This window comes from Neopelma chrysocephalum, unplaced genomic scaffold, assembly GCF_003984885.1.
Source record: "Neopelma chrysocephalum unplaced genomic scaffold, ASM398488v2 Primary Assembly neopelma1_25, whole genome shotgun sequence".
Classification (NCBI taxonomy): Eukaryota; Metazoa; Chordata; class Aves; order Passeriformes; family Pipridae; genus Neopelma; species Neopelma chrysocephalum.
Window position 1 is genome coordinate 36,668,689 of NW_020897694.1, and position 23,149 is coordinate 36,691,837.

At 38.3% G+C, this 23,149-nt stretch overlaps 1 protein-coding gene across 3 annotated transcripts; it reads left to right on the forward strand.

Moving 5' to 3' along the window:
• The first annotated feature begins 559 nt into the window (after nt 1–559).
• IL18R1 (interleukin 18 receptor 1) lies at nt 560–21,652 on the forward strand. Of its 3 annotated transcripts, XM_027674958.1 has the most exons (13): nt 562–968; nt 1,125–1,319; nt 3,502–3,651; nt 3,943–4,060; nt 5,032–5,272; nt 10,380–10,557; nt 12,230–12,383; nt 12,878–12,940; nt 15,116–15,272; nt 15,452–15,585; nt 16,965–17,126; nt 18,710–18,868; nt 20,520–21,652. In XM_027674958.1, the coding sequence occupies exons 4-13, from the start codon at nt 4,012–4,014 to the stop codon at nt 20,918–20,920; spliced, it is 1,698 nt and encodes a 565-aa protein (XP_027530759.1). In that variant the 5' UTR covers nt 562–968; nt 1,125–1,319; nt 3,502–3,651; nt 3,943–4,011; the 3' UTR covers nt 20,921–21,652. The 3 variants fall into 3 exon arrangements, with proteins under 3 accessions (XP_027530762.1, XP_027530760.1, XP_027530759.1); XM_027674961.1 differs by having other exon boundaries at nt 560–1,319; nt 20,523–21,652; XM_027674959.1 differs by having other exon boundaries at nt 561–1,319; nt 3,502–3,558.
• Nucleotides 21,653–23,149: the final 1,497 nt, after the last annotated feature.

Consider the following 23,149-nt stretch of genomic DNA (forward strand, 5'->3'; position numbering starts at 1 on the left):
CAGAGCGGTGGGGAGGAAGTTGTAGCAGAGATAAAAGGTGGTATACTTAACCTAATATACTCGTTCCTAAGCTTCCATCCTATCTCCACCACATTTCTTGGAAAAGAGTCCTACAACGGGCGTTCAGCACAAAAGCGGAGGAAGAGGCGTTTCTGCTGAAGACAACGGAAGGTATCACCTCCTTACGCCTTTTCTATCCCTGGGAGGTTGTGAGAGCGAAGGCCCCCTCCCTCCCCCCACCGTCCCCTAAAAAAATTGATCATCTCTCCCTCTGCTCGCGGGGCGCACCGCTGGGTTTCGCCCAGGCCGGGTGACAGCCCAGTGCCCTCTGTAATCCTGGCACTGCTTCGCGCTGCTGCCTGGCCCCTGCGCCGGGTCCCGCTCCCGCCAGCGAAACGGGGAAGCGGCCCCGCGGCGCCCTCCTGGACCAGGGACCGCGGACCCCGCACCCCGCGCAGGAACGGGCGGCGCCCGCCGGACACCTCGTCCGGCAGGAAGGGCCCGGGCAGCGGGGCGGCCGGGGAGGGGCAGGGGAGAACGGGGGAGGGCAGGCGGGCTGGGCAAGGCGAGGGTTGGGCGTGGGCGGCTCCTTCTCTCCTCTTTCGGAGAAGCCGAGAGCCTGCCCCGAAGCGCATCTCTGCGGGAGTGCGGGGGCCGGCACCCGCTGTTCGGGGACTTCTCCGGGGCCCTTTGCCTGTCCCCTACCCTGCCTGTCCCCGACCCTGCAGCCCTTCCCTTGTCTGCGACACTGCGCCGCGCATCCCCAAGCCACTCGGCTGGGACACTTCTCTTCGGGGCCATGATACACTTTTTCGTTATTACAGAGCTGTCGTAATTTAGCCCTGAAAGTGGCTTATTTCAACACACGGTCCATCACTGGCACTGCCGTGTCTGGGCTGTCTGCAACCCTGTCCCTCGCACCTGGGTGGCTTTGGAGGAGGATGGCTCTGTCAGTGGTGGTGTAGGCGGTGAGAGCAAAAGATTGTGCCTAAAACATTTGTGTATCGGCCCTCAAATGCCTCATTTAGAATAAATATTAATATTAGGGACTTGTTGTTACTATTCCATTAATGCTAGTAAAAATGAGTTTCTCACATCTACCTTTTCCGTTTTCCTTCCTGCAGTCAAGTGTTCACAAAGTGAACACTTCTTTTTCAGGAGGTTTTTCAGATTGAGCTGTCTGTATATTGACTCGCTGAGAGAGCCTACAATCTGTTTCAGTGATGAATGAGGTTCAGAAGAGAGAGTTACAAGCTGCAACTCTGTGGAGTTTGGAAGACTACCTCTGCATCCACTTTCCACCTGGCAAGACTTGCATTGTAAGTAAAGAACTTCACTTATGTTCTTTGAAATTAAGATGGATTTTCATTTTTACCAAGAAATTGCAATCCTGGCAGAACGGTGCCTGGACCTAGTGTGGTTAAGACAACTGTTTGTTAAATACTTTTGTTTTCTTCATGAATGCTATGCAAATTATGGCACTATCGGGTGATATTTTTAAAAATACTTAGATTCCACAAGGAGCCATTCTGACAGAGGGCATATTAGTGCTTTTCTCCCTTGACCACAAAATGATTGTTCCAACAGTCTGCTGTTCAGAAGAATCTGTTGTTGTTTATTTAGACAAATGAAGTCACAACCCTTTGGGACCAAACCGAGTTTTCCAAAAGTGTTGACCAAAATGAGTTACTTGACCAAAATTGAGGATCAGCCACTTCAATGTATCATTGCCCTTTCATTCCAAAATTTTCTGGTGATTCTATAAAAATGAGGAATAATTGTGATGACGCTTAAAGACGCAGAATTGTCTACTTAATGAGATATCATTAATGTACTTTACAGAACTTAAACCTTCATTTTGTTTAAAGTTTTTGTTGGCTTCACAATGGCAAAAATATTTTTAAGAACCATTTTTATTATTAAAACTCCATCAGTGTTTTTAAACATGTATAAAACTCAAAAAGCAAGCTTAAAGCTATTGTCACTTTGAGCCTTATAGATAATTGGTGATTGAATAAATTTACATTGAAACTGTAATTCCCTACTATTGCCTTAGCATTTTGCCCATTGAGTATTTTCTTTACTCCTTTATTAGGCATAGAATCTTTGTTTTACTTTAAAATAACTCTCCATTTTTTTCTGAAAATTAAAAAAATCTTATTCCGTTCCTCAAAGATTCTCTTTATATTAGCTGACTTTCACCAAAAACATTTATTTTTTTTTCGTCTCTTTCCCCTTCCCTCCCTGAGCTTTTTATTGAAGAGTACTGCAAACTGTATGGCTCAAATGTAAATACTTTTAGCCTACAGTAGAACAATTTCAGACAAATTGAACAGGTTCAACAGCAATGGGAGAGTAAGATTAATGTCCTGTGTTTTGCTTTTAAGAGTAGTCAGGAATATCAAACCTGGTTATTACTAAGTAGCTTGCATTATACTGTGTGCATTCAGCAAAACTTCCACTGTGAGCTGATGTGATATACCAAAAAAGAATTGGATTTAAAAATAAAAATCTGGTGATAAATGATTTTATCTTTATGTAGTGGATCATAGTTTTATGATCTCTACCAGCTGTGTTTCTTCTGGATAGGGTGGAAAAAGAAGGTAAATTCAAGAAATTAAAATAAAGAGAGAGTCCCTTCTTTCCTTGCGAAGTGTAGGAGCTTGATAATCTGTGTGGTAGGGAACTGAAACCAGGCCTGGCAAGTTTACAGTATGACCCTTTAAAGTTGCTTGTTATAGTACTCAGAATCCACTTCTTCTATCTTTCTAAATCTGTTTCTGCCTACCAGTCTGTCTGAAAAAAGAGATGTGAAACACTTCCTTCATCTCCTTACAGTGCTTTATGGGATGGTGGCACACTTGTAAAAAACTGAGGAGAAAGACTCAGAGGGAGAGCAGCTACACAGTTCAATGTCATTCTGGAATACTGCTGGAAATGCAGTAGCCTCTTGCCTCCAGATTCTTTAGGTCACAGGAAGTTTCTGACTGTAAATCGCAGGGCAGTGTCTTACAACAGTGCGTGCTTTCTCAAATTGCTACAGGTTTCCTTATTAAAACCAAAGAAATGGATTGCTAATGAGATTTCTTTTGGCAGATCTTTGAAATACATCTCGGCTATGTCTGTGTGTCTCTTGTTCAGGCATGTTTGGGTGAGACTAAGCACGGTTATCTGTCTTGGCTTCAGGGGTTGAACTGAGCTGATCATGCATCTAATCTTTCTGTTTTATAAGCAAAACTGAGGCACAGTTTTAGGACTGTCTTTGGTTGTCAGTTAACCTGATGTTCTGAGGAACCTCAGAGAAGATGCTCTATACTGGTCTTATTTATTAATATTTTCCATTTGCCTTTGAAGTCACAGTTGGCTACACATGAAGCAATTGAATACGAGTTGCTTCATGTCCTCCCACTCAGTGGAAATGTTAGTGCTGTCAGCTGGTGCTTATTCCTTCCACAGACAAAATTGTAAGAAAAAATTATATGTCTCATTGTTTTCCAACAGGCTCAAAATTAGCCATCAGCATACCCCATCTAAAACATTGTGCTGTTCTCATTGAAGGCAAGTGAAGTTTCTACTAGCTGTTTCTACAAGGTCCAACCTTGCAAAGTTTATAATCTTTTTGGAGCTAAAAAAGCACTGTCCTATCCTGTGGTAGGTATCTACTGTTTTGGAATTTGAGTGCTTCTGTAAGATTGTAAAATGCATCTATTGAACAAGAAAATGGAAGAAGAAAACCCTGCAATGCTTTATGAATTTAAAATAAACTTGCTAAGAAAAATCTAGATACATTACCTGATGTATGAAAATAGGCATTATGATAAAAATATGTAACTTCCCATTTGGAAAGCCCTCTTCAGCACCAAGCAAGAGTTACACTGCTCACATGCTCAAAGGAATCTGTTTCACTGCACTTGTGATGAATTGTGAATCTGTTTTTCTTAGGCTTTCTGAGCAAGCAAGAACAATTCAGTTTCATTTTTCTGAAGAAGAAGTGAGAAGTAACTCAAGAAAATGACTCCGGTGATTTTTTTTTTAATGTTTATCATGGGATCTGCTTCTGGTAAGTAAAAGTCTGTAATTCAGTAATAGAACCTTCAAAATATGTGCCATCTTCTTGACAGTTGCTTGGAGTAGGGCAAGTTTTGATTTGGCAATTTCAACCCAGCTCCAGACTTAGAAAATTATGAAATAAAAAGATCAAGGATGCTACTGGAGACACTTGATGATGTTGTGTATGACCATAACTGTATGAAGAGCCACAGCAAGCAAGAGAATGAGTCTGTTTCTTTTTGTGCCATTCAGAAGTGCGATCACAATAGTTGCTAAACAACAATAATCTCTGAGAACCTCAGGAGAAAGAGAATTTTTTTACTGTTAACTCTAGACCATGGTTCCTTTTCTGTATTTTTATGACTTCTGTATGAAAAAGTAAATTTGGGAAATTTTTTTGGAAAGGCAGACTTCAAGACTAGATTTTACATACATAATCTCATTTGAAGGAAATTTTCCCAAAGTTATCTGAAGTTTTTTCAGAAATCTACATAATGTAGATAGTCTACATAGTTTTAATTAAGCAGATAAGAAAATGCAAATGTTAATTCATAGGATCTGTGCTTTTATCTCAACCATATTTGTCAAGTCAAACCATAGATGAAGAATTTCTCCTTTCCCCTTCCATTTGTGGCAGCTGCTTTACTGTATAGTGAGGCCAGATTCTGCCCTTTGTACCAGTTTGATTCTGACACTGTGGAACTCACATGAAAGAATTATAGGGATAGGGACACGTCCTTTTTTATTTCACCCCCCTCTTCTTTCTGGTTTTGCTTGTGTAAGGTAGAATAAAGGCTTGGAAAACTGAGTTTTTCAGTAAGTATTTCTGGAATAAACAAATGCTGCCAAACCACTTTGCTGAAATCAAGTCACTTTACAAAAGACCAGCAGCACAGCAAATCATTTTAAAGTCAGACTAACATAATTTTCTGAAAGAAGTATTTGGCTTCCTAATGTATCTTTTTTACCCTTTCTCTGAAGAGAAGCTGTGTCCCCTTCGTGCCTCCATTGATGTGCTAGAAGGGGAATTTTTTTTCCTTTGTTATCCTGAGTCAAGGCAAGAACATTTTCAGGAAGAAGCATACACAATAAACTGGTACAGAGAAAATGCTGGAAAGCAGCAACTGATAAAGGAAACACGCAGAATTGTTTCACAAATGAATTTTCTGGAGTTTTGGCCGGTTGAACTCAGTGACTCTGGGAATTACTCTGTCACTCACAGGTAGGTACACAACCCAATGGGTGAACATCTTGCCTTTGCATGTGTCTATGATGAAGATAATTTCTTTGTCTTCCTTTGTATAACTAGTGGCATCCATACAAACGAGGTGCAGGGAACTGCATTAACTGTTGTGTCATTTTCTACTTCATTTCACAATAACCATCAAGGTGAACCTATTATACTTACAAATATCTAATTGCAGCCTTTTAAAGGTTCTGTAAACCTTTTGATAAGGCGGGTAGCATTTCTGCTGGCTTGTGATTAATTACCTAAACAGTTTAATGAGTGATAGGCAACCCTTCTGTCCACTGCCAAGTAAAAGGAAACATTTGCTCGTCTTCTTCCCCAGACTCGTTCTTGTTTGCAGTGTTGGATGGATCTCACACTATGACACCTGCCAAGTCGTCTATCTGTATAGTAAAGCAATAAACAAAGAGTGGCATAGCTGAACTTTGGTTTCTGTGCAAACCTTTACACGCTTGGAGCCATTCAAAGAACAAATGAAACAACTGGATTTGATTTCTTACCACTGTATAATATCATGACTCAAAAAGAGAAATAGGGGAAGCTCCACTATTTGGTGGTAATCTTCACTGGAACATCTTGAAAGACTAGGCAACTAAATCAAAGGTTTGCTGCATGGAGTTCTTATGACTAACTTACAATAAAACCGTAATTCAGCATTTACAACTGAAGCAATGATTAATTTGAAGCAGACTACTTTGCATGTAATGATTTGTCCTATCCTTCAAGAAATATTTCTAAGATTCTTGCCTGGTTCATAAAGGGTATGAGACTGCAGATACTGAAAAATGCTATTCACATTTTTCCAGTAACATTGCAGACTCAAGTTTGATAATTTACTGTTCTAAGCTAGACTTCAATTGTTAACTTCCAAGTTAACTTGGAAGTTGAAAATTTTATGTTTTATTTTACCAGGTATCATAATTATTATCATCTTAGTGATGTTATTTTTAAAAGTACAAAGTCATGGTATATGAAACGTTAAATATTGTTAATTGTACGCTAAAGCTTGAGAAAAATGTTATTCATATATGCCAAAATCAATCTTAAGAGAATTATCTTTAGGGGTGATGAGTATGGTAGTTTGTCTACTTTGTTGTGCAATTTTGTGTAAAGGTGTTGTATTATTCAGTACAGACATTCACCTGAAGCAGCACAACTGAAGTGTGCTGCTCAGTTGTGCTCTGTAGGCGTTAATAGTCGATGATACCTGACACAGGCTTGTCTGTTGTCATGGAACTGTACTTGACATAACAAGGCCGAATTGGGGTTTAAGTTGTGGCTTTATTTATGGCCTTTATCATTTGTCTATATGTTCATTTCACAAAAAAGCTATCAAATCTAAAAATTTGCTGTTGCTAAAGATTTTTCTGTTAGCATCAGAATGAAGTCACATGCCAGAATCTTGCAGTCCTCCTGTGGGAACTCTTCACAGGTCTCACTGCTGGAACAGTAGGCATAAGGGGATTTTTTTCATAGGATTGCAATGGGTTATTGGGCTTAGTTTATTTGATGGTTCTCACTAATGGCAGGCATATTAAATGAATTAAATTTCAGCAAATACAAAAGATTATTGCAGAAACTGTTTTCTGCAGAGACAGAGGACTTTTAGTGGTCTCTATTTATAGGGAAAAATTGTGGGCTGTTGTGAACTACTGAAGTGATTTAAGCTTTAATAAGAATGACAATTATAGTGGAGTTAAAGTTTTGCTTTTGAAAGCAGGTATTCAAATTATATTTTTATTTATCTTCTTTTTTTTCAACAACTTAATTTAGAGATAGATATTTGTAAGCTATATGGGAGTACTTATAACTGTTTAGGCAGTTTCAGTGAAAAATGTGACAATTACATATACTGCAGATTTTCAAGAAAAGAAGACACATTGACACATTTTGAAAACTAATTAAATGTAGGGATTTTTTTCCCTGATATGTTACAACTGACAATATGCAAGAAGCAAGAGGTGAAAGTGATGTAACAATGTTTTATGGTGTATTAACCACTTTTTTTTTACTTAAAGAAGATCGAGAAGTTTTACAGGTAAACCTGAAGTGTGCATATGTGTGTGTTGATGTGTTCACATGTGTTTGTTGGTATACTAGACTTAGAATATAAATTCAGGAATTAATGGACATCACCTGTAAGTCTGAATGTGTCCATATTTAGCAACATTTCTTGAAAATAAAAATTTCGTATGTACTTGTAGTGAGAGTGGTAAGCAGAAAAACTGTGTCACAGATCTTTGGGAGGCTTTCTAATTTGTGTGGGTTTTTGTAGCCTGTATCCTGTGGTTATCAAAGAGAAAAACAGAATACAAAAAAGCAGGTCAGCAGGTTGCTTTGTGTTGGTGACCTTGAAACTGAGAAAACTTACACGTTCCCGAAAAAACCCCAAAAGTACAGAGATCCGTGATGCACACGATAAATTTTAAAATCCTAATATTGCTCATTTTTTAAATAAGTTTGGAACAGTTAAAAGCAGTGGGAGCATACAATATTGCAGTTTGGAAGGTACAGTGACAGTTTCTGCAGTAGACTGAAATACTGAGATAACACTGGCTTGTTGCAGTGAAACAGTTGAAGAATTACCTAGAATTGTCTGTGTATCCAGTAAACTTGGTTCATATTCTCTAAGGGGTTTCACTTCCCTGTATCATCTCCTGAGTCAAGATGATAGATTTTGTTGTTCCTTCTTGGTGGGTTTGGTGGGAGGGAATTGAAAAGCCAGAAATTGTTTTGTTCCCCACAAAGAATCACCAAAGGATCTCAGCAAGTAAAAACCAGGAGAGAATATAACAATTCTGACGCTAGCAGTTTAAACAATACAAGTAAATGCATCTTTTTCTTGACTGAAAACCAGATTTTGTAAGACAAATTCATCTTTATTTGCATAGGTATGGTTTTGACACCTTCTAAGGAGCTGCTCCTAGCCAGATTTTGGCTCATCAGGTAGAATATCTTGATTCAGTTCGAGTGAAATCCTCATGAAATGATTGAAATGATTTCACCAAATTGGATCACAGAAGAAAGCCTCTGTGGAGTGACAGTGCTGAGGAGAACATGTGGCTTTATTGACCCTTTTCTTCCATCTACTGAATCTAGATAGTAAAATTATGTATATTTCATGGCTACATCTGTACTTGCCTCTCCAGCAGTATTCAGATTAGTAATGTGATACCTAAAGAAACACGCAGACTAAGTGGAATTAATAAAAATTAATGTTTATGTCTACACCTAAATTTATCTTAGATACCTTTACTGTCAGGGAGAGAGAGGCCTTTCTGGTGCACAGATTATTTTGTCCTAAACAGAATATATAAAATAGATCATATAAACTGCACTGTAAAAGCGTGACTACTGACTGTGGTCCCATTGCTGACTGTGATCAGTAGCTCTGATTTAAATGTGTAAATATGATGTTGAAGAATAGGTGAGGACCCCACCCACCGTGAATACCCATGCGAGCACATCCCTGATGGAAAAGTTTTGGTAAGGCTTTTCCTGTTTATGATGGCATAGTCAACTAATCATAGTTGATTGGGAAACCAAACCACTGTTCTGGTTTAGAGAGTCAATTGCAATTATGAGTGATGAATATCTCAAGTGAGTAAAGAGGACACAGAGAACCTGTGTAGGCTGAGAAGGAGCTATAAAGGGAAGAGGGTGAGCAGAATACATAAATACATTTGTTTGGCAAGATCAAGAAGTGGAAAAGAAACAACCCAAGACTTGGTCTAAATTCATCATATAAATTATGTCCTAATAGTTCTTCTGAATCTTGTACAGTCAAAAGGCATGTCAGTCAAGAATGGTGTTTAAGATGGTATACTCGCTGGGGATGCTTCTCCTTTCCAACTGCTTTATCTTCTTGGCCCTTCTCGTTGAAATGATTCTTGACTAGTTGTAGCTCTGGGAGCGATTTATTTTTCTTGGAGGCAGAAGGATTCAAACATATTTATGAAGATATGACTGACATTGGAGGGAAGTGCTCTGTGATTGCTGCTTTTGCTTTGTCAGGCCCTGTTTGTTCAGTAAACAAATAAAAGCTCTATGCACTAATTGCGAAATCTCACCTGCTAACTGACAGAATCTCACCCACTAACTGACAGCAACATATGGCTTTCTCGTAAGCTCTAACTTTGCCAGATTTAAGTCAAAAGTCCTCCAGGTTCCTTTCCCTTGGTAGTCATGTATTTGGACATATCCAACAGTGAAATAACTCATGGCTATAATATGATTCTTTCAAGGAATATGTAAATAGAACTTAGTAGATATCTGAATGACAATGATCAGCTCCTAGATATTCAAAATAGGTGTTTTTGGAGCATATTCATGTGATCTTTTATAGATAATGCATGGGATGTGACGACTCTGCTGTAGAAGTGGTAGTTCCTGACTCTTCCAGTCAACCTGGGGTGGTGAGCTACAGTAGATCTTTTATCAGCGCAGGACTCAAAGACAAAGGGATGCATGCTTTCCAAAATATCTTGTTCTGCAGACATGCTTGAATCCATAAATGATGCTGCAATTCAGGAGACTTGCGGAGTTCAGGAGTATTTCCAAAATACCAGTGACTATCTGCAGAGTATCAAACAATGAATAATGTTGCTTTGTGAACAACAGTAGAGTTGCCTATCTCATTTTTGATATGTTTTACAAGTATATTTTTCAGTTACTGCTTTAAACCTTAGGAACACATAGGAGATTATACCCGCAAAATATTTAGCTGATTCAAGGTCCTGAAATTCTTTTATGCTCTTCTGTAACTATACATGATGCCACAGATTGGTGCATTCTTGTTCGGGTTGATGTAGCACATATTGCCATATTCCATAGGTATAATTGTATTGTCAAATGTTTTGTGATAGTTGATTTAGTTTAGGTAACCTGTTTGTTAAAGGAAGTAACACTTACTTGGGGGTGGAAAAGTAATAAAGGTGAATATAAATAATTAGGTCACTGTAGATGTACTTTTTACCTAACACATGTATTAGAGACTTTATTTTGTACTTTGTGTGTAACTCACTAGGCTGCATTCTTTTAAAAAGCTCCTAAAACTGATTTTGCTAATTTTTTTTCATAGCAATGGAAAACAAAATTTTATAATTCAAGAGTGGACCTTGAATGTACTTGAAAGAAATGAAAGCAGCTGTTTCAACAAGAATCATTTAACTACAGAAATAAAAAATGCTGGAACTGGTCATTCACTGAAATGCAGTGATTTGTCTGTCAATGAAAATGACAGCATAACATGGTACAAGGTAATTACTGAAACAGTTTCACTCAAATAATTGGCTATAGAAACAAAATATCTGATTGCAGAAAAAATTAATTGCAAGCAATTTTTTTGAAGCATCTACAAACACTGTAAGGCTTTACTTTCTCAGGTGATTAGGGAAAAAAACTTCAGACAGATATACAAAATGAAGTTTTTCTCTGCTCTCAGATTTATTAGAAAAGTGTACTTTTTTCAGAAGTTATTAAACTGGTAGTTTGTAATGGTAAAAGATCTGATGTGTATGTCTGTTTGCTGATTTAGACAGCAGCTGGTTTAGCCAGCTGCTACTTTACTGATATAGATATTATACTGATGCTTAATGAGGTATCAAGATATTAGTTTTACAGTTGGCATGTACTTGTAGAGTTACTGCAAACTTTTTACTTTTGCTGCTTCTGAACACTTTTTATAAGTGTGTAACAGATCCAGTTCTGTTCATTTTAGGCAAATCATCCGTATTCTCTCTACCAGCTTTTGCCAGAGCATAGCTGATAATAGTGTAAGCATCTGTAACTGTTGGGTGTTGTGCTCAACCACTGGATGAGGCACTCTGAACAGGCTTCTTCCACCCTGTTGCGTCACCTTGAGCAGTGCTCCTTATTCCTCTCAGGTCTCCTGGCTAGAGTAACAGACCCTGTTCACTGCACGCTGAATCAGTTTCAGGAAGGGATTTTGACTGCTTAAGTATGGGCATCTGGAGTAGCCTGGCAAGAAAGAGCTATGGCCCTATTTTCATGTTCTTTGGGGCCTGGGAGGATGGGACCATTGATGGATAGGGCCACAGGTTGTAATGCTTTCCTCAATAAAGGACCATACCCTAGACTGGCCTCTCTCATGGCTAAACTGAGTATACCAGTGCTTAATATTTTAATGCCTAATACTGTGTGAGACAGGTGAAGCAGCCATCCTTGCACCTAAATATCCTTTAGCACTTGATTGGGTGAAAATTTTCAAAGTCTTCCTATTGCTCCCTAAGCTGAGATAAAACCAGGGTGGTCACACATGCCTTTTGAGCAAGAGCCTGCTAGTAAATGTGCATCCAGAAAAACCCATTCCTTGGACAGTTTCTATCAGTGCTCATTTCCCTTTTGATCTAAGGTAATTCTAACCAGAACCAGATATTCCTGCCTTTTCACAGGACGTTTCACTTAGCATGTGCTGTGAATTAAAAAAATCCACAAATTAGAGTTTTTTTCAGGAATAGGGAGAGTAAACACATGTGAGTCCAATTCTTGTCACCCTCTGAGACGGTTACTTTCCCTGTTGTTGAGGTGTTTTGTTTTAACCTGAAACCTCCTCATAACCTAGACAGCTTTGAGCCACAAGCAGATGACACCTACAGACCCAACCCATCATTTTGAATAAAAAAAAAAAAAAGAAAAAAAGAGTGCTTTTGAGTTCCCAATACAGTATTTTTATACTCAGACGCTTACTTGACATTGCAGTGCTCTCAGCTTCTAATGGGTTAAATGGTCAAAAGTTTCATTTAAGTGACCATGAGTGAAAATTTGGCCTCCACCTCTTTTGGGTCAGACACATGTCATTGAGATAATGAAAAGAGTGATGGTGACACTTTCAAAAACAGTTTTTAATTTCTTCAAGGCTTTGAATGCATGTGTGCTACAGAATAGTGTTTTCTGATTTTATTGATGCAGGACTGTAAGAATTATGAACATGAAACAGAGAGGGAACTGCATTTTAGAACCTTAACAGCACAGCACTCTGGGATATATACCTGTAAAATTATAATCAGTCATGAAGGAAAGATATACCACAGCACAAACACAATTAAACTGGTAGTAGAAGAAGGTAAGAAAGCTTTCTAAAATTTGGAAGCATGCTTTCTGGTTCACTTTACAATGAAGATTTTTAATTGCAGTTCTCATTTGATAAATATATACAAGGGGGAACAAATCTGGTAATCTGAACTATTTCACAATAATTTGAAAAGTAAAAAAGCAGAAGTTAAGATGACATATTACCTATTTTGGAAGATGTATTTGGTATGTTTTTCCTGCAGTTTTTTTTTTTTTCAAAATAGCTGCTGTAAGTCATACAAACTTACTAAGAGTTTTGCAGAAGAGCCTTTCCAACCATTTTAAATTGTGCACTGTATATATATGTATGTGAAAAAATTCAACAAGTCATACTGTGTTTTAATCTACTTAGTAACACCAGAGTCCAGATATTGTTCTTTGAATTAAATGGAATGTATGCTATTAGTTTTAGAAATAGAGCAAGTATGTAATTTATACTGTGGAACTTTGTGAGCTATTACTTCAATAGCAATGTTTCTATTTTAGATGCACCAGAGGCTGTAACTTTGGAGATAATTGGACACCATGAAGAAATTGAAACAGAAATAGGTATGAAATTAGTACAAAAGTCTTTGCGGTAGCTACTGCACGTATATGCTTTTGTTCTGATCTCTTTATGGTTGATGGTCTGGTTAAGTGTAATCAACTAAGAATTGTCTGTGCACCCTCCTGTATCTCATCTAACTTCACACCGGGTTATGTTTTGTCTAGTGTATTCCATGATTGATATACCAGTACACTAAATGTACCTTCTACAGAGGCAGAAACTGAGGTTGCTGCTATGACCAGCAAGAGAAAGTGGTGGTGGTGATAAACCATCTCTCCGTGGCTTTCTTTTGTAGATAGCAAACCCTGTGAAGCAATGTGTAAAAGATGTATAGTTTTTTCAGTGAACAGCAATAATGAGAAATCTCCTTGCTACCTGACGCAGTTGAGGATGTTATTCTTCAGGGAATTGAGAAGTATGAGGAGGTGACAGTCCTGGTAATGTGGGCATGAAGATCTGTCACTACTTCAAAGAATTTGTCAAGAGACCTTACCTGTTCTTCTAGGTGGGAGTAGGTTAGATAACATGATCTGCAGGCTTCACACAATCTTGGACAGGATACAGGATTTTGTGTTTGAGGTTGTAATTAATTTTAGAAAACAGAAATTTACCTGTCTTTTTCCTCTCCTGTGCCTGAGGGCTTCTCCCATCTGGTTACCTAATCCTTCCTTTCCACGTGTTACCTCCTCTGTGGCTCATACCTGTATCTCATTTGCTCATCTAGGACCTCTGATGCTAATTTTCCTTCCTTCTTACAAATGTTGCTTGATAGGTCCTTTTTCCAATGGCAGTACCCCAATCCTATGATGCCTCATGACTTCCAACCTCCCAGTACACACTTCCTGCACATTTCTTCCTTGTTACTGTGCTTGTCCCAACACTTAGAAGTTAGCAGGGTTCAGCATCTATTGATTATGAACTACCATCCCTTATCTGCCTTGATAAGATCATTTCATAAGGTCATTGAACTACCTGCTGAGTCATGAGACAGATGACATGGTGGAGAGTGGAGGGAATTCTCAATGAGCTAGGTCCATGATGTTTAAAACCTGTCATTGTCTAGATGGTGTTCTATAATCTCCCCCAAAATAGCTGCAAAAGCTAGGGTTGCAAGGTAGAGGATACTAGAAGGTTAGGTCTGTGTTTCAGTCTGTGCAAATGTGATTTGGATTTCTAAGGTCTGAATCTAAGATGGCCAGATTTTCATCTGGATCCTGCTTTGAAGATTCTGTAACTGTCAACTCTGATAAATCTTGAGAGGTCAGCTTATAAGTGCCCTTAGAGAATTGCTGGGCAGGCCTCTCTTACTGGAAAGCATTTGTGTATATGGCCTGAACAAGGACTAACATGCGCTTTAGGCTTAATGAAGGGCATTCTGGATGTGTTCTCTGGAAATGATGCTGGCATGGCCTAGAAATGGTGGTGCAAAGTTGCAGCTAACGTCAGGTTAGGCTTCCCATGGCAGTGTTTAAAAAATCTCACACTCCAGAGCTGCAGTCTTCTGCCTTTATTTTTCCAAGTGTACAGTTGTCCTTTTGGTTTCGAACTTTCTTAAAAATAACTGAACTTCATGGAGTGGTTCCTGTCGCTTCCAGTTAGTGCTTTGAAATGGGGCAAGTAACTGACTGAGTAAATGACTTGTTCACATATTCAGGAATTCCAGGTGTGGGATGGGAACTTGTTCTGCGAGAGTTCAGCAGGGGCTTTGGCTTTATTGAGTAGTCATAGGTAGTTTATTTATCGCAATCAATTGGTTGTAATTCTTCTTACTAGTTAGTTACTTTTACCTGGCCCTGGAGCACTGGTGATATGTTGTCCTCTCCTGTTCTCTGCTTGCAAAACACAATCTAGTTCATAGAATCTTAGAATATCTTGAGTTGGGAGGGACCCGCAAGGATCATCAAGTCCAACTCCCTTTAGTTCTCTGAAGCCTGAAATACTCTGGGATATTTAAACTCAGCTGGCTATGATGATTTATCTGAGAGAAAGCAATTGATGCCTGTCACTCTGCAATAGGGTGCAACAGTACACTTATAAAACATTGAGCAGGGGCCATGAAATCCAGAAGAGAGCACAGCTCATGGGATATGTTGACTGGAAAGCTGACATTTTACTGCACTGTGAACATGAATACTAATTCTGACTAGATCTTCTCATTATATACTTTTTTTTTTTAGGTAAAGAAGAGATACTCAATTGCACAGGTTTCTTGGGTTATTATATGCAAGAAGATGCCAGCCTATACTGGTTAATTAATCAAACATTTCCAGAACAATGCACAGGTATCCCTGAGAATGAACCTTCAATATGTGAAGAAGAGTTCAAAAAATTACAGTAGGTTTCCTGAAAATGCTGTACTTTATATGGGATAATGTCCTGCACTTTGTGCAACTGCAAATTCAGTAAAACTTCAGCCTGAGGGTTTCTTTTAGAACCCTTTCCTCTAAATCTACCTCTCTGGTGGTTGTAGATTTCTGTACAGATAGTGTTGCTAACAGCATTCCTCCTTGCAGGTTGGGAAACAAGTTTTATGTCACAAGGCTACTACGGATTAAAAAAGTAACAGATGAGGACATGCATCATAATTTCACCTGCATGTTGCAAGCTGATGAAAGCACACAAATAAAAATAGTAAAACTGAAGAAAGGTATGGCATGATCTATACTTCTCATACTTAATTATTAATCATGGCAGCCTTCTCAATCCTGAGGGCAGGGTACTCATTTCAGAACATCTCTCCAAATATGTCTGTCTGCTTGTAAAGTCCCCGGTCCATCTTGTACTGGACCTAACAACACCCTGGGTGATTCCTCCTGCTCTGAAATGGGCAGAAGGAGTTGCTAGAGCAACTGTGTCTGGGCTCCATAGTCTAACTGCTGCTGCTGTGGACACAACTGGGGACAGATCCCTGGGCAGCATGTTGTTCAGATCCCATGAAAAAGCATTCCCCTGTCCTCTACTACTCATCAGATTGGTGAGATCACAGGAATTAAATACCCAAACTTGGTGCAGCCCTCAGTCTTCTGTTTGGAACACTTTGTTTATTAAGCATCTCTTCTTAAAATTAAAATCCGAGGTTTTCGTTGGGTTTTTGCGTGTGTTGGTTTTTGTTGGGTTTTTTGGTGTTCCCCCTTTCCCCCACCCCCGACCCTCCCGCACCCGGAAAGGTCAATCTTTTATATTGCTGATAATGCCTGAAACATTCTGGTCAATGGTTTCTCTCTTGTCAGGAATTCTATACTTCTAGCTATGGAAAGCTAACCTCTACCGTGTAGTAGGACTTCACATTTATAGTCCAGATAACCTGGAGATTCATCACAAGTGGGCATTCTCTTCTTGTTTTCTATCTCTATCAGGCCTTTCCAAGTTTTACTGGAAGGAAAATATGTGAAAATAGACTTGTCAAAAAATGATGCATATAATAAAGCAGAAGTAATACAGACTACAATGAGCATGACTTAACAGTGCCTTCATCAAAACTTCACAAAGTCAAGTGTTAAAATTCTATGTTTGAAACTAAAAAAAACCCCAAAGATAACATAATAACAATAATTAAGAAAAAGAAAAGCCTGAAAGAGATTAGAGACAAGAAAAAAAAATTGGCCAAAGAGATTAAAGGGGGCATAAAGGACTATTATGCATGGACTGAGAGGGGGTAAAAGGTAGATAATAACAGGACATAATAAAGAACCTGGAGAAAACTCATCACAAAAGTGGGTGACCACCAGTTTGGGATACTGTACATCTATGAGGATTTGTAGTGTCAGTCTTGATCTCACATACACTTCATTTATGTGTGTGAATGCGTGCAAGACTGTTTCTCCAGTTTTTAGAGTAATTCTGTAGTTTTTCTCCATCTCAGGACAAGTGGCATGCGTATGTGCTTGAATTATTAGCAGGAAAGGATTCTCATCAACATTGTAATTTTTTGAGGTGATTTTAAGGTGCCGTCAGTATTGGATACAGTAATTTTGTCATATAATACTCTTTGATAAGGCTATAATTTCATGGGTTTCTGTTTTACAGGGAACACCCAAGATCTGCCTGTGCACGTATTTACAACTGGAATGGTCCTCGCTGTACTATTTCCATTTGTTGCTATAGCTGCAGTGTTTGTTTGTGTGATGTTTAGGGTTGACTTAGTTCTATTTTACAGGAATATATGCAGAAGAGATGACACTGCTGGAGGTATGACCTTGTTAATGTTGACATTGAAATAAGTGTATTGATTAAAAAATAGTTTCTGGTAGGCTTTATAAAACAATCATCTTTGAGGAAGACAAAAAATTAATCTTAAATCCAGGAGTTTTGTGAGTAGAAACAGCAAAGAATATGTAAAAGAGAACTTGATGGTCAGATGCTAAAGTGTGTTTGTTATACAGCTGTGGCAATAACAGTGAAAAAGCTGCCTCTGGAGCAGGTAGTGGAAGGGACATGGTTAGATGCTGTTCAGATGAGCTCTGTTCTGCCATATTCTTCATCACAAAAGTATACAAAGGTGGAGAAGTTTGCAGTTATCTATCTGTGAAGAGGATGAGCACTCTGGAGTTGTCAGCCAGGCAGACTGACAGAAATTTGTTTTCTCCTCACTGTTGCCCTTCAGTGAGGTGAAGGTTAAAATGGTTCCTTGACTGCAGAGGCCATTGTGATGTTTATAGGTTTGTCATTACATACAGTTAAGGAGAGCAGGATCTTACCAGGCAGCATCACTGTGGTCTTCACAGCAAGCAAGCCTGACAGTTACCCAATTTGGGGAATAATTTTTCTGAAAATTGTGGTGAAAAAACTTGCTGTATGTATGGACTTGATTTTCCTAATCTTCCTTGGTCTCTAATGCTTGAGATTTGTCAGTTATGGGTGGATATAATTTATGCCTACTGGTGTTATTTATCTGTTTGTTGATGTTAGCTGTCACTGCGTACTCCGGCTTACAGGGAGGATCTCTGAGAACCTGGACCAGGCTGTCCTGGAGGAGCTGCCTGTTGGATAATAGGCAATGGATTTCCTATTCCTAGAGCTCTTGCAGTTGTAGGGTTTCACTGGCTTTACTTTGTGCTCTCTCTGATGAACTGCATGCAGTAAGGCATTCAGAAAGGGAAGCAAAGAAATACAATTTAAGATGCAAAGCCATGTGTGCTGCTGTATTGATCCAGATAGTTGTTCTGCGGAAAGGTTCGTGATTGCTCAGTGTGGTAGACCTGGCCTCTGAACTGGTCTTTGATTTTGTGTTTGTAAATTACTGCCCAAAGCATGACCTGACATGGTATACTCATATAACTTTTAGTTATACTTTTAGTTATAAGAGTAACTGATTTATTTTATTTTGCTAGTACCCATTCTACAGAATTACTTGATACTCTCAGACAAAAAGTAAAATAAATGTGGAAATCCACAATATCTCTTAAATAACAATTTTATCAGGTTACAGATACATTTTTTGCTTCCCTTCATTTCTTCATCATCACAAATGTGGCTTTAACTGGTTAAATTAATCGAATTTTATTTCAAAACACTTTACTGTGGAAGGGAAATGTTATTTTCAAGTATTTGCCAAATGCAATCAGAATCTTTTGTATCAAATTTAAATTGATTCAGGACTTCTTTTGAATCTGATGAAGAGTGTTTGAAGACTGTTCAGGGTATCAAAAGCAAGAGCAGGAGTTTCTAGATGCTTTGTTACTGAGACAATAATTTGGAAAACCAGAATGATGGATCAGACACTGGATTTCTGGTGGTTGCTAACAAGACAACAATTGTTGATTTGTTTTCAGATGGAAAAGAATATGATGCATTTGTGTCTTACCTGAAAGACTGTGTTTCTCCAATTGAAGAGGAGAGAGAATTTGCCTTGAAGATATTACCCATGATATTAGAAAAAAACTTTGGGTACAAGTTATGTATATTTGAGAGGGATGTATTCCCTGGAGGAGGTAAGTGTATTGAATATTCTTGTCATTAAATAGACTCATCATTTTGACACAAGGGTAGAAGTCTGTAATTAGAAGGAATTGTGTCAAATGTGTTGTGCATTGAAAGGATACATTTTCCATTTAATTTAGACTGTAGGCATGCAAAGTTTGCTTGCACACATTTTACATATTTTATAGATATATTTATTAATTCATATACACTTACACACATAGAGACACAGACATATGTATCTTTAATTACAAGGAGCCAAGATGAAAAGATGAAAAAGATAGCATGGAGGAAGTTGAGAACACAGAAGATGTCAGGTATTTCACGATAATAGTGCTTTTGCACTGGTTTTGCTGAGGGCCATTGAATGTACTCACATTACTGCACAGCGCAGCTGGTATCTCTGGTACTAGTTACTCTTAGGTAACTTGTATGTTTACTGTATCTTCAGTGTAGTGGTTGAAACCATTTTCTGAATGTAGTGGGTGCCATAAAATAGAAATGAGAACATGGAATTTTGTTTCTCTACATGCCCTATGGATAGATCTGACATCGGCCTTTTGCAGATGCTTGGAAAAAAGATACTAGGAGTTTCTATTTAGTCCAAAGATCTAGTTGAGGATTAGGATTTCATTATTAAAACCATGGAACAATAAGTTCAGTCAGCCTCCTTCACTAGGCAGGATCTTGTCTCCTTGTATCCATTCCTGACATATTTTTCTAACCTGAGAAGTGCCACAGCTCTCCCAAGCCTTTTTTTTTTGTTTTTACTTATTATTTCTCTTTAAGTGTTAAAAAAAGGTTTACTGAAGTGTGCATTCTGATTCCTTCAATAGTTTTAGCTTATATCCTTTTTTCTGGTCTGATCCATTGTTAACATGGAAAATGGAATGTTTCCTTCTATTTACAGGAGCCTTTGGTGTTTCAATACCCTTGTCAGTCTCCTTTTCCCCACAGTTTTCTCTTCTTCAGGGTACTTCTGCAGTTTGCTTTGCCTTTCCCTACAAGGCATGTTTTCTAGATCTTTGGTCCTTGTAGACTTTGTTCCATGGTGTTGAAACAAGCACTGGAAACTGTGCATGAAAATTGCATCTGGTGTTTAAAGGGTATCGCCATTTGCTTTCATTCATCACTTTTCATGCCAAAAGTTGTCAATATAAAACACAGTTGGAATTCATTCTGCCATTACATGCCAGTCTTACCAACCTTGGATTACTGGCAATAGATTTGGGTGTTTGGTGTCATAAAGAAAGGTGTAACCTGAAGAGTATTGGATATTTGGAGAGAGGTTGCTGTTGGTGGCTTTCTGTGAAATCACTCCAGTGATATCTATGATGAAAGAGCAGAGATGTCTGGATGGGAGAAAGTTAAATTTTGCTGTCACCTTCTGTCCATGTGACTCCTGCCAAACAGCTGTCTAGAGTAGATGGCGATTATAAAAAGGTTTTGTCTGGTCTAAAGAAAGTTTTGGCCACACCTGCGTTCATTTTCACAGACTCTTAATCTGTAATATATATTAATCACTTCATAAGAACAGGATGCTTACATGCTATCACTTTATAAAAGGAACATTTTTGGTACATATGTGAATATTAAAAAAAAGTCGTTTCAGTGTCTATTCTTTCAATTTAATTTAACAACATATTTATCTTTAATTTGCAGCAGTTGTTGATGATATCCATTCATTCATTGATAAAAGCCGAAGATTAATCATTATACTGAGCCAGAACTATGTTTCTGACAGAGCCATATACGAACTTGAGAGTGGACTGCATAAAGCCCTAGTTGAAAGAAAAACTAAAATCATATTAATTGAATATATGCCTGTAAGTGACTACAGTTTCTTGCCAGAATCACTGTCTCTTTTACCATCAAAGAGGGTTGTGAAGTGGAAAAAGGATAAATCTCTTCCTGTGAATTCCAGATTTTGGAAGAACCTTCGGTACCTGATGCCAGCAAAACCTACCAAGATAAATACCAAAAGGCATTATAATAATCTTGACATAGGCTCAAAAGCTGCTCAACCATGGACTGAGGACTGTGACTTTAATGCAGTATTATAACAATTCTGGTGAAAGAAGATGTTGCAGAAAACAGGAAATTTTGCTAACTAATAAAACTAAATAATATTTTGGAAAATATTGTTCATAAGAGGCCAGCTCTGACATTTGAGAAGAATGTAGAAGTTTTTACAGTGATTAGGATGCTGTTAATCCCAATGCTAAATACTGTCCTAGAGAGTTTCCTCAGCAACCTGCACAGGGAGCAGAAGTTTCATTCTGCTTAGGGCTTACCACATGGCACAAAGCACAATGAAAAACATTTTTATTTCACAATTTTCAGTAATGTAGAATGATAATAGTTTTACTTACATACTTCTTGAGGCCCTTCAATAAATATATTAGTATTTGCAATCTCTTATTTTTATTTAGATGCTCTTTGTTTTGTATTTTGATATTTTCTAAGGATCCTGATTGGAAATAGACCGAAACAGCTCCTGCCCTACAGAGTTTGGCATGCAGGCTTTGGGCAATGTCAAGCAGAAAAAAACAAATAAAAACAGAGAAAAGGGAGATTAGAAATAGTAGGGCAGATTTGGACAGGTTAACAATATTTACTACTGAGTTGTACGTGGTATAGACAAGTGGGAATGATTTGGAGAAATGGTAAAGACTTTACATCCTATTTCACTGAGAATAATGTAAACACTCATTTTGGCAGAGAGAGGAGGGGATGAGATATAATTAAAGGTCTAATGTGTTATACTACGTATGTGAATATGCGTAGTGCACATGGTTTGTTAAAAGTGCTGGACTGAGTCTACCTTCTATGAGAATCAGCTACTAGAAACCGAGCTTGAATATCTCTTTCACCTCAGCTTGGAGAGATGATGTGACTGCATATACCTGCTACACCTCATGAACCTGTATCCTGAACCTGTTACACCATACAGAATTTATACTGAGCTTTGTATACAGTAATGGAGAAATATACATAAGGAAGGTTGAAAGCTAAATGGCATTAACTCCAAAGTTGTTTGAATGCCAGCAAAGCAGATGTATATTGAACTACTCAACATCTCTAAAAGGGAAAGCATTTTTGCACAGAAAGGTATCGTGACACGGTCATTTAATCTCTATAGCTGATCCTCACTGCCCGTGCAGTGGTAAAGGGAGACAAGGGAAATTAAGGAGGTGCATACTCCTACTAACACCAGATGTTGTTCTTATTGCTTCAATATCCTGAATTACTGACATTAATCAGGGCTTGGAAATGCCCGCTTTCTGTTTACCAGTCCATAGAGAAAAGGAATTAACTGCTAATGCTACTTTTATAGACTATAGTTGTGATGATTTGCCTGATCATGTATATGTCGATGTAGAAGTGAATTCACATGATAGTCGATTTGAGGTAATGGGTCATGTCCGTGATTTATATTGGGGGGTTTTTATAGTTTTTTTATCATTTTTCACTTAATAAAACTTTATTTCTCCCTCTGCACTCCGTGGCTTCCATTTTTGCTTCAGTTAGACAGAAGTAATGTTGCGAATGAGTGTTTTAAGGTTGCTTAAAGAATCACTGGCCAATATATTAGCAAAAACAGGTTTAATATAAAAGTGGAAGTGTCACAAAGTTGTTGGCAAGATTCGCTCTACTGTTTGCTAGATGGCTAAAGCAGACAGAGAAAAATCAGACTAAAACCTAAAATAAATCAGTCTAAACCCAAAATCAACCCAAAAATTTATATGTGGAGGCTGTGGGGGTGGGAGGTAGGGCAAGAAAAAGGTAAGGGTAAGAAAGGGTAAGGATAAAAATGAATAAGGAAAACCATCCCATTGATTTACAAGGTTCAGAGTAGACCTCTTTGCTAAACTGGGCCCCAGACTTGACAAACAATTTAGGCCTAAAGGTTTAACAGCACTTAACAGCACTTAATCGATAACTTAACTTAAACAATTTAACAAAAGATTTGTGTAAAATTTACTATAGCACAATGATATCTCACAGGCCTAAATTACAAATCTGAAGTGCTTAAGAATCTGGGATAGCAACATTCGTAGTACATTTGCTATAGAATATTCACACTCGCATTTGCACAGACCTAGAGAAGTATTTATGTGAAAAATTCCCCAGGATTCAGTGAAGTACTCATGTCAGATGATTTTGCATCTTCTAAACAAAGGGTTGAGCCTCGAGCAGTAGGGGTATCAGCCCAGGATCTGTTGTTGTTTGGTGATGGTCCTTCAAGTGTGGTGAAGGTGAGAGCTGGCTGTCTCTGAGAGGCACCACTC

Excerpts from the sequence above, each read along its gene's own strand:
- IL18R1 (XM_027674959.1), top strand. The coding sequence starts at position 4,012 with ATGACTCCGGTGATTTTTTTTTTAATGTTTATCATGGGATCTGCTTCT. Across the intron at positions 4,061-5,031 it reads TATCATGGGATCTGCTTCTG|AGAAGCTGTGTCCCCTTCGT; the intron begins GTAAGTAAAAGT and ends CTTTCTCTGAAG. Across the intron at positions 12,941-15,115 it reads AGAAATTGAAACAGAAATAG|GTAAAGAAGAGATACTCAAT; the intron begins GTATGAAATTAG and ends TTTTTTTTTTAG.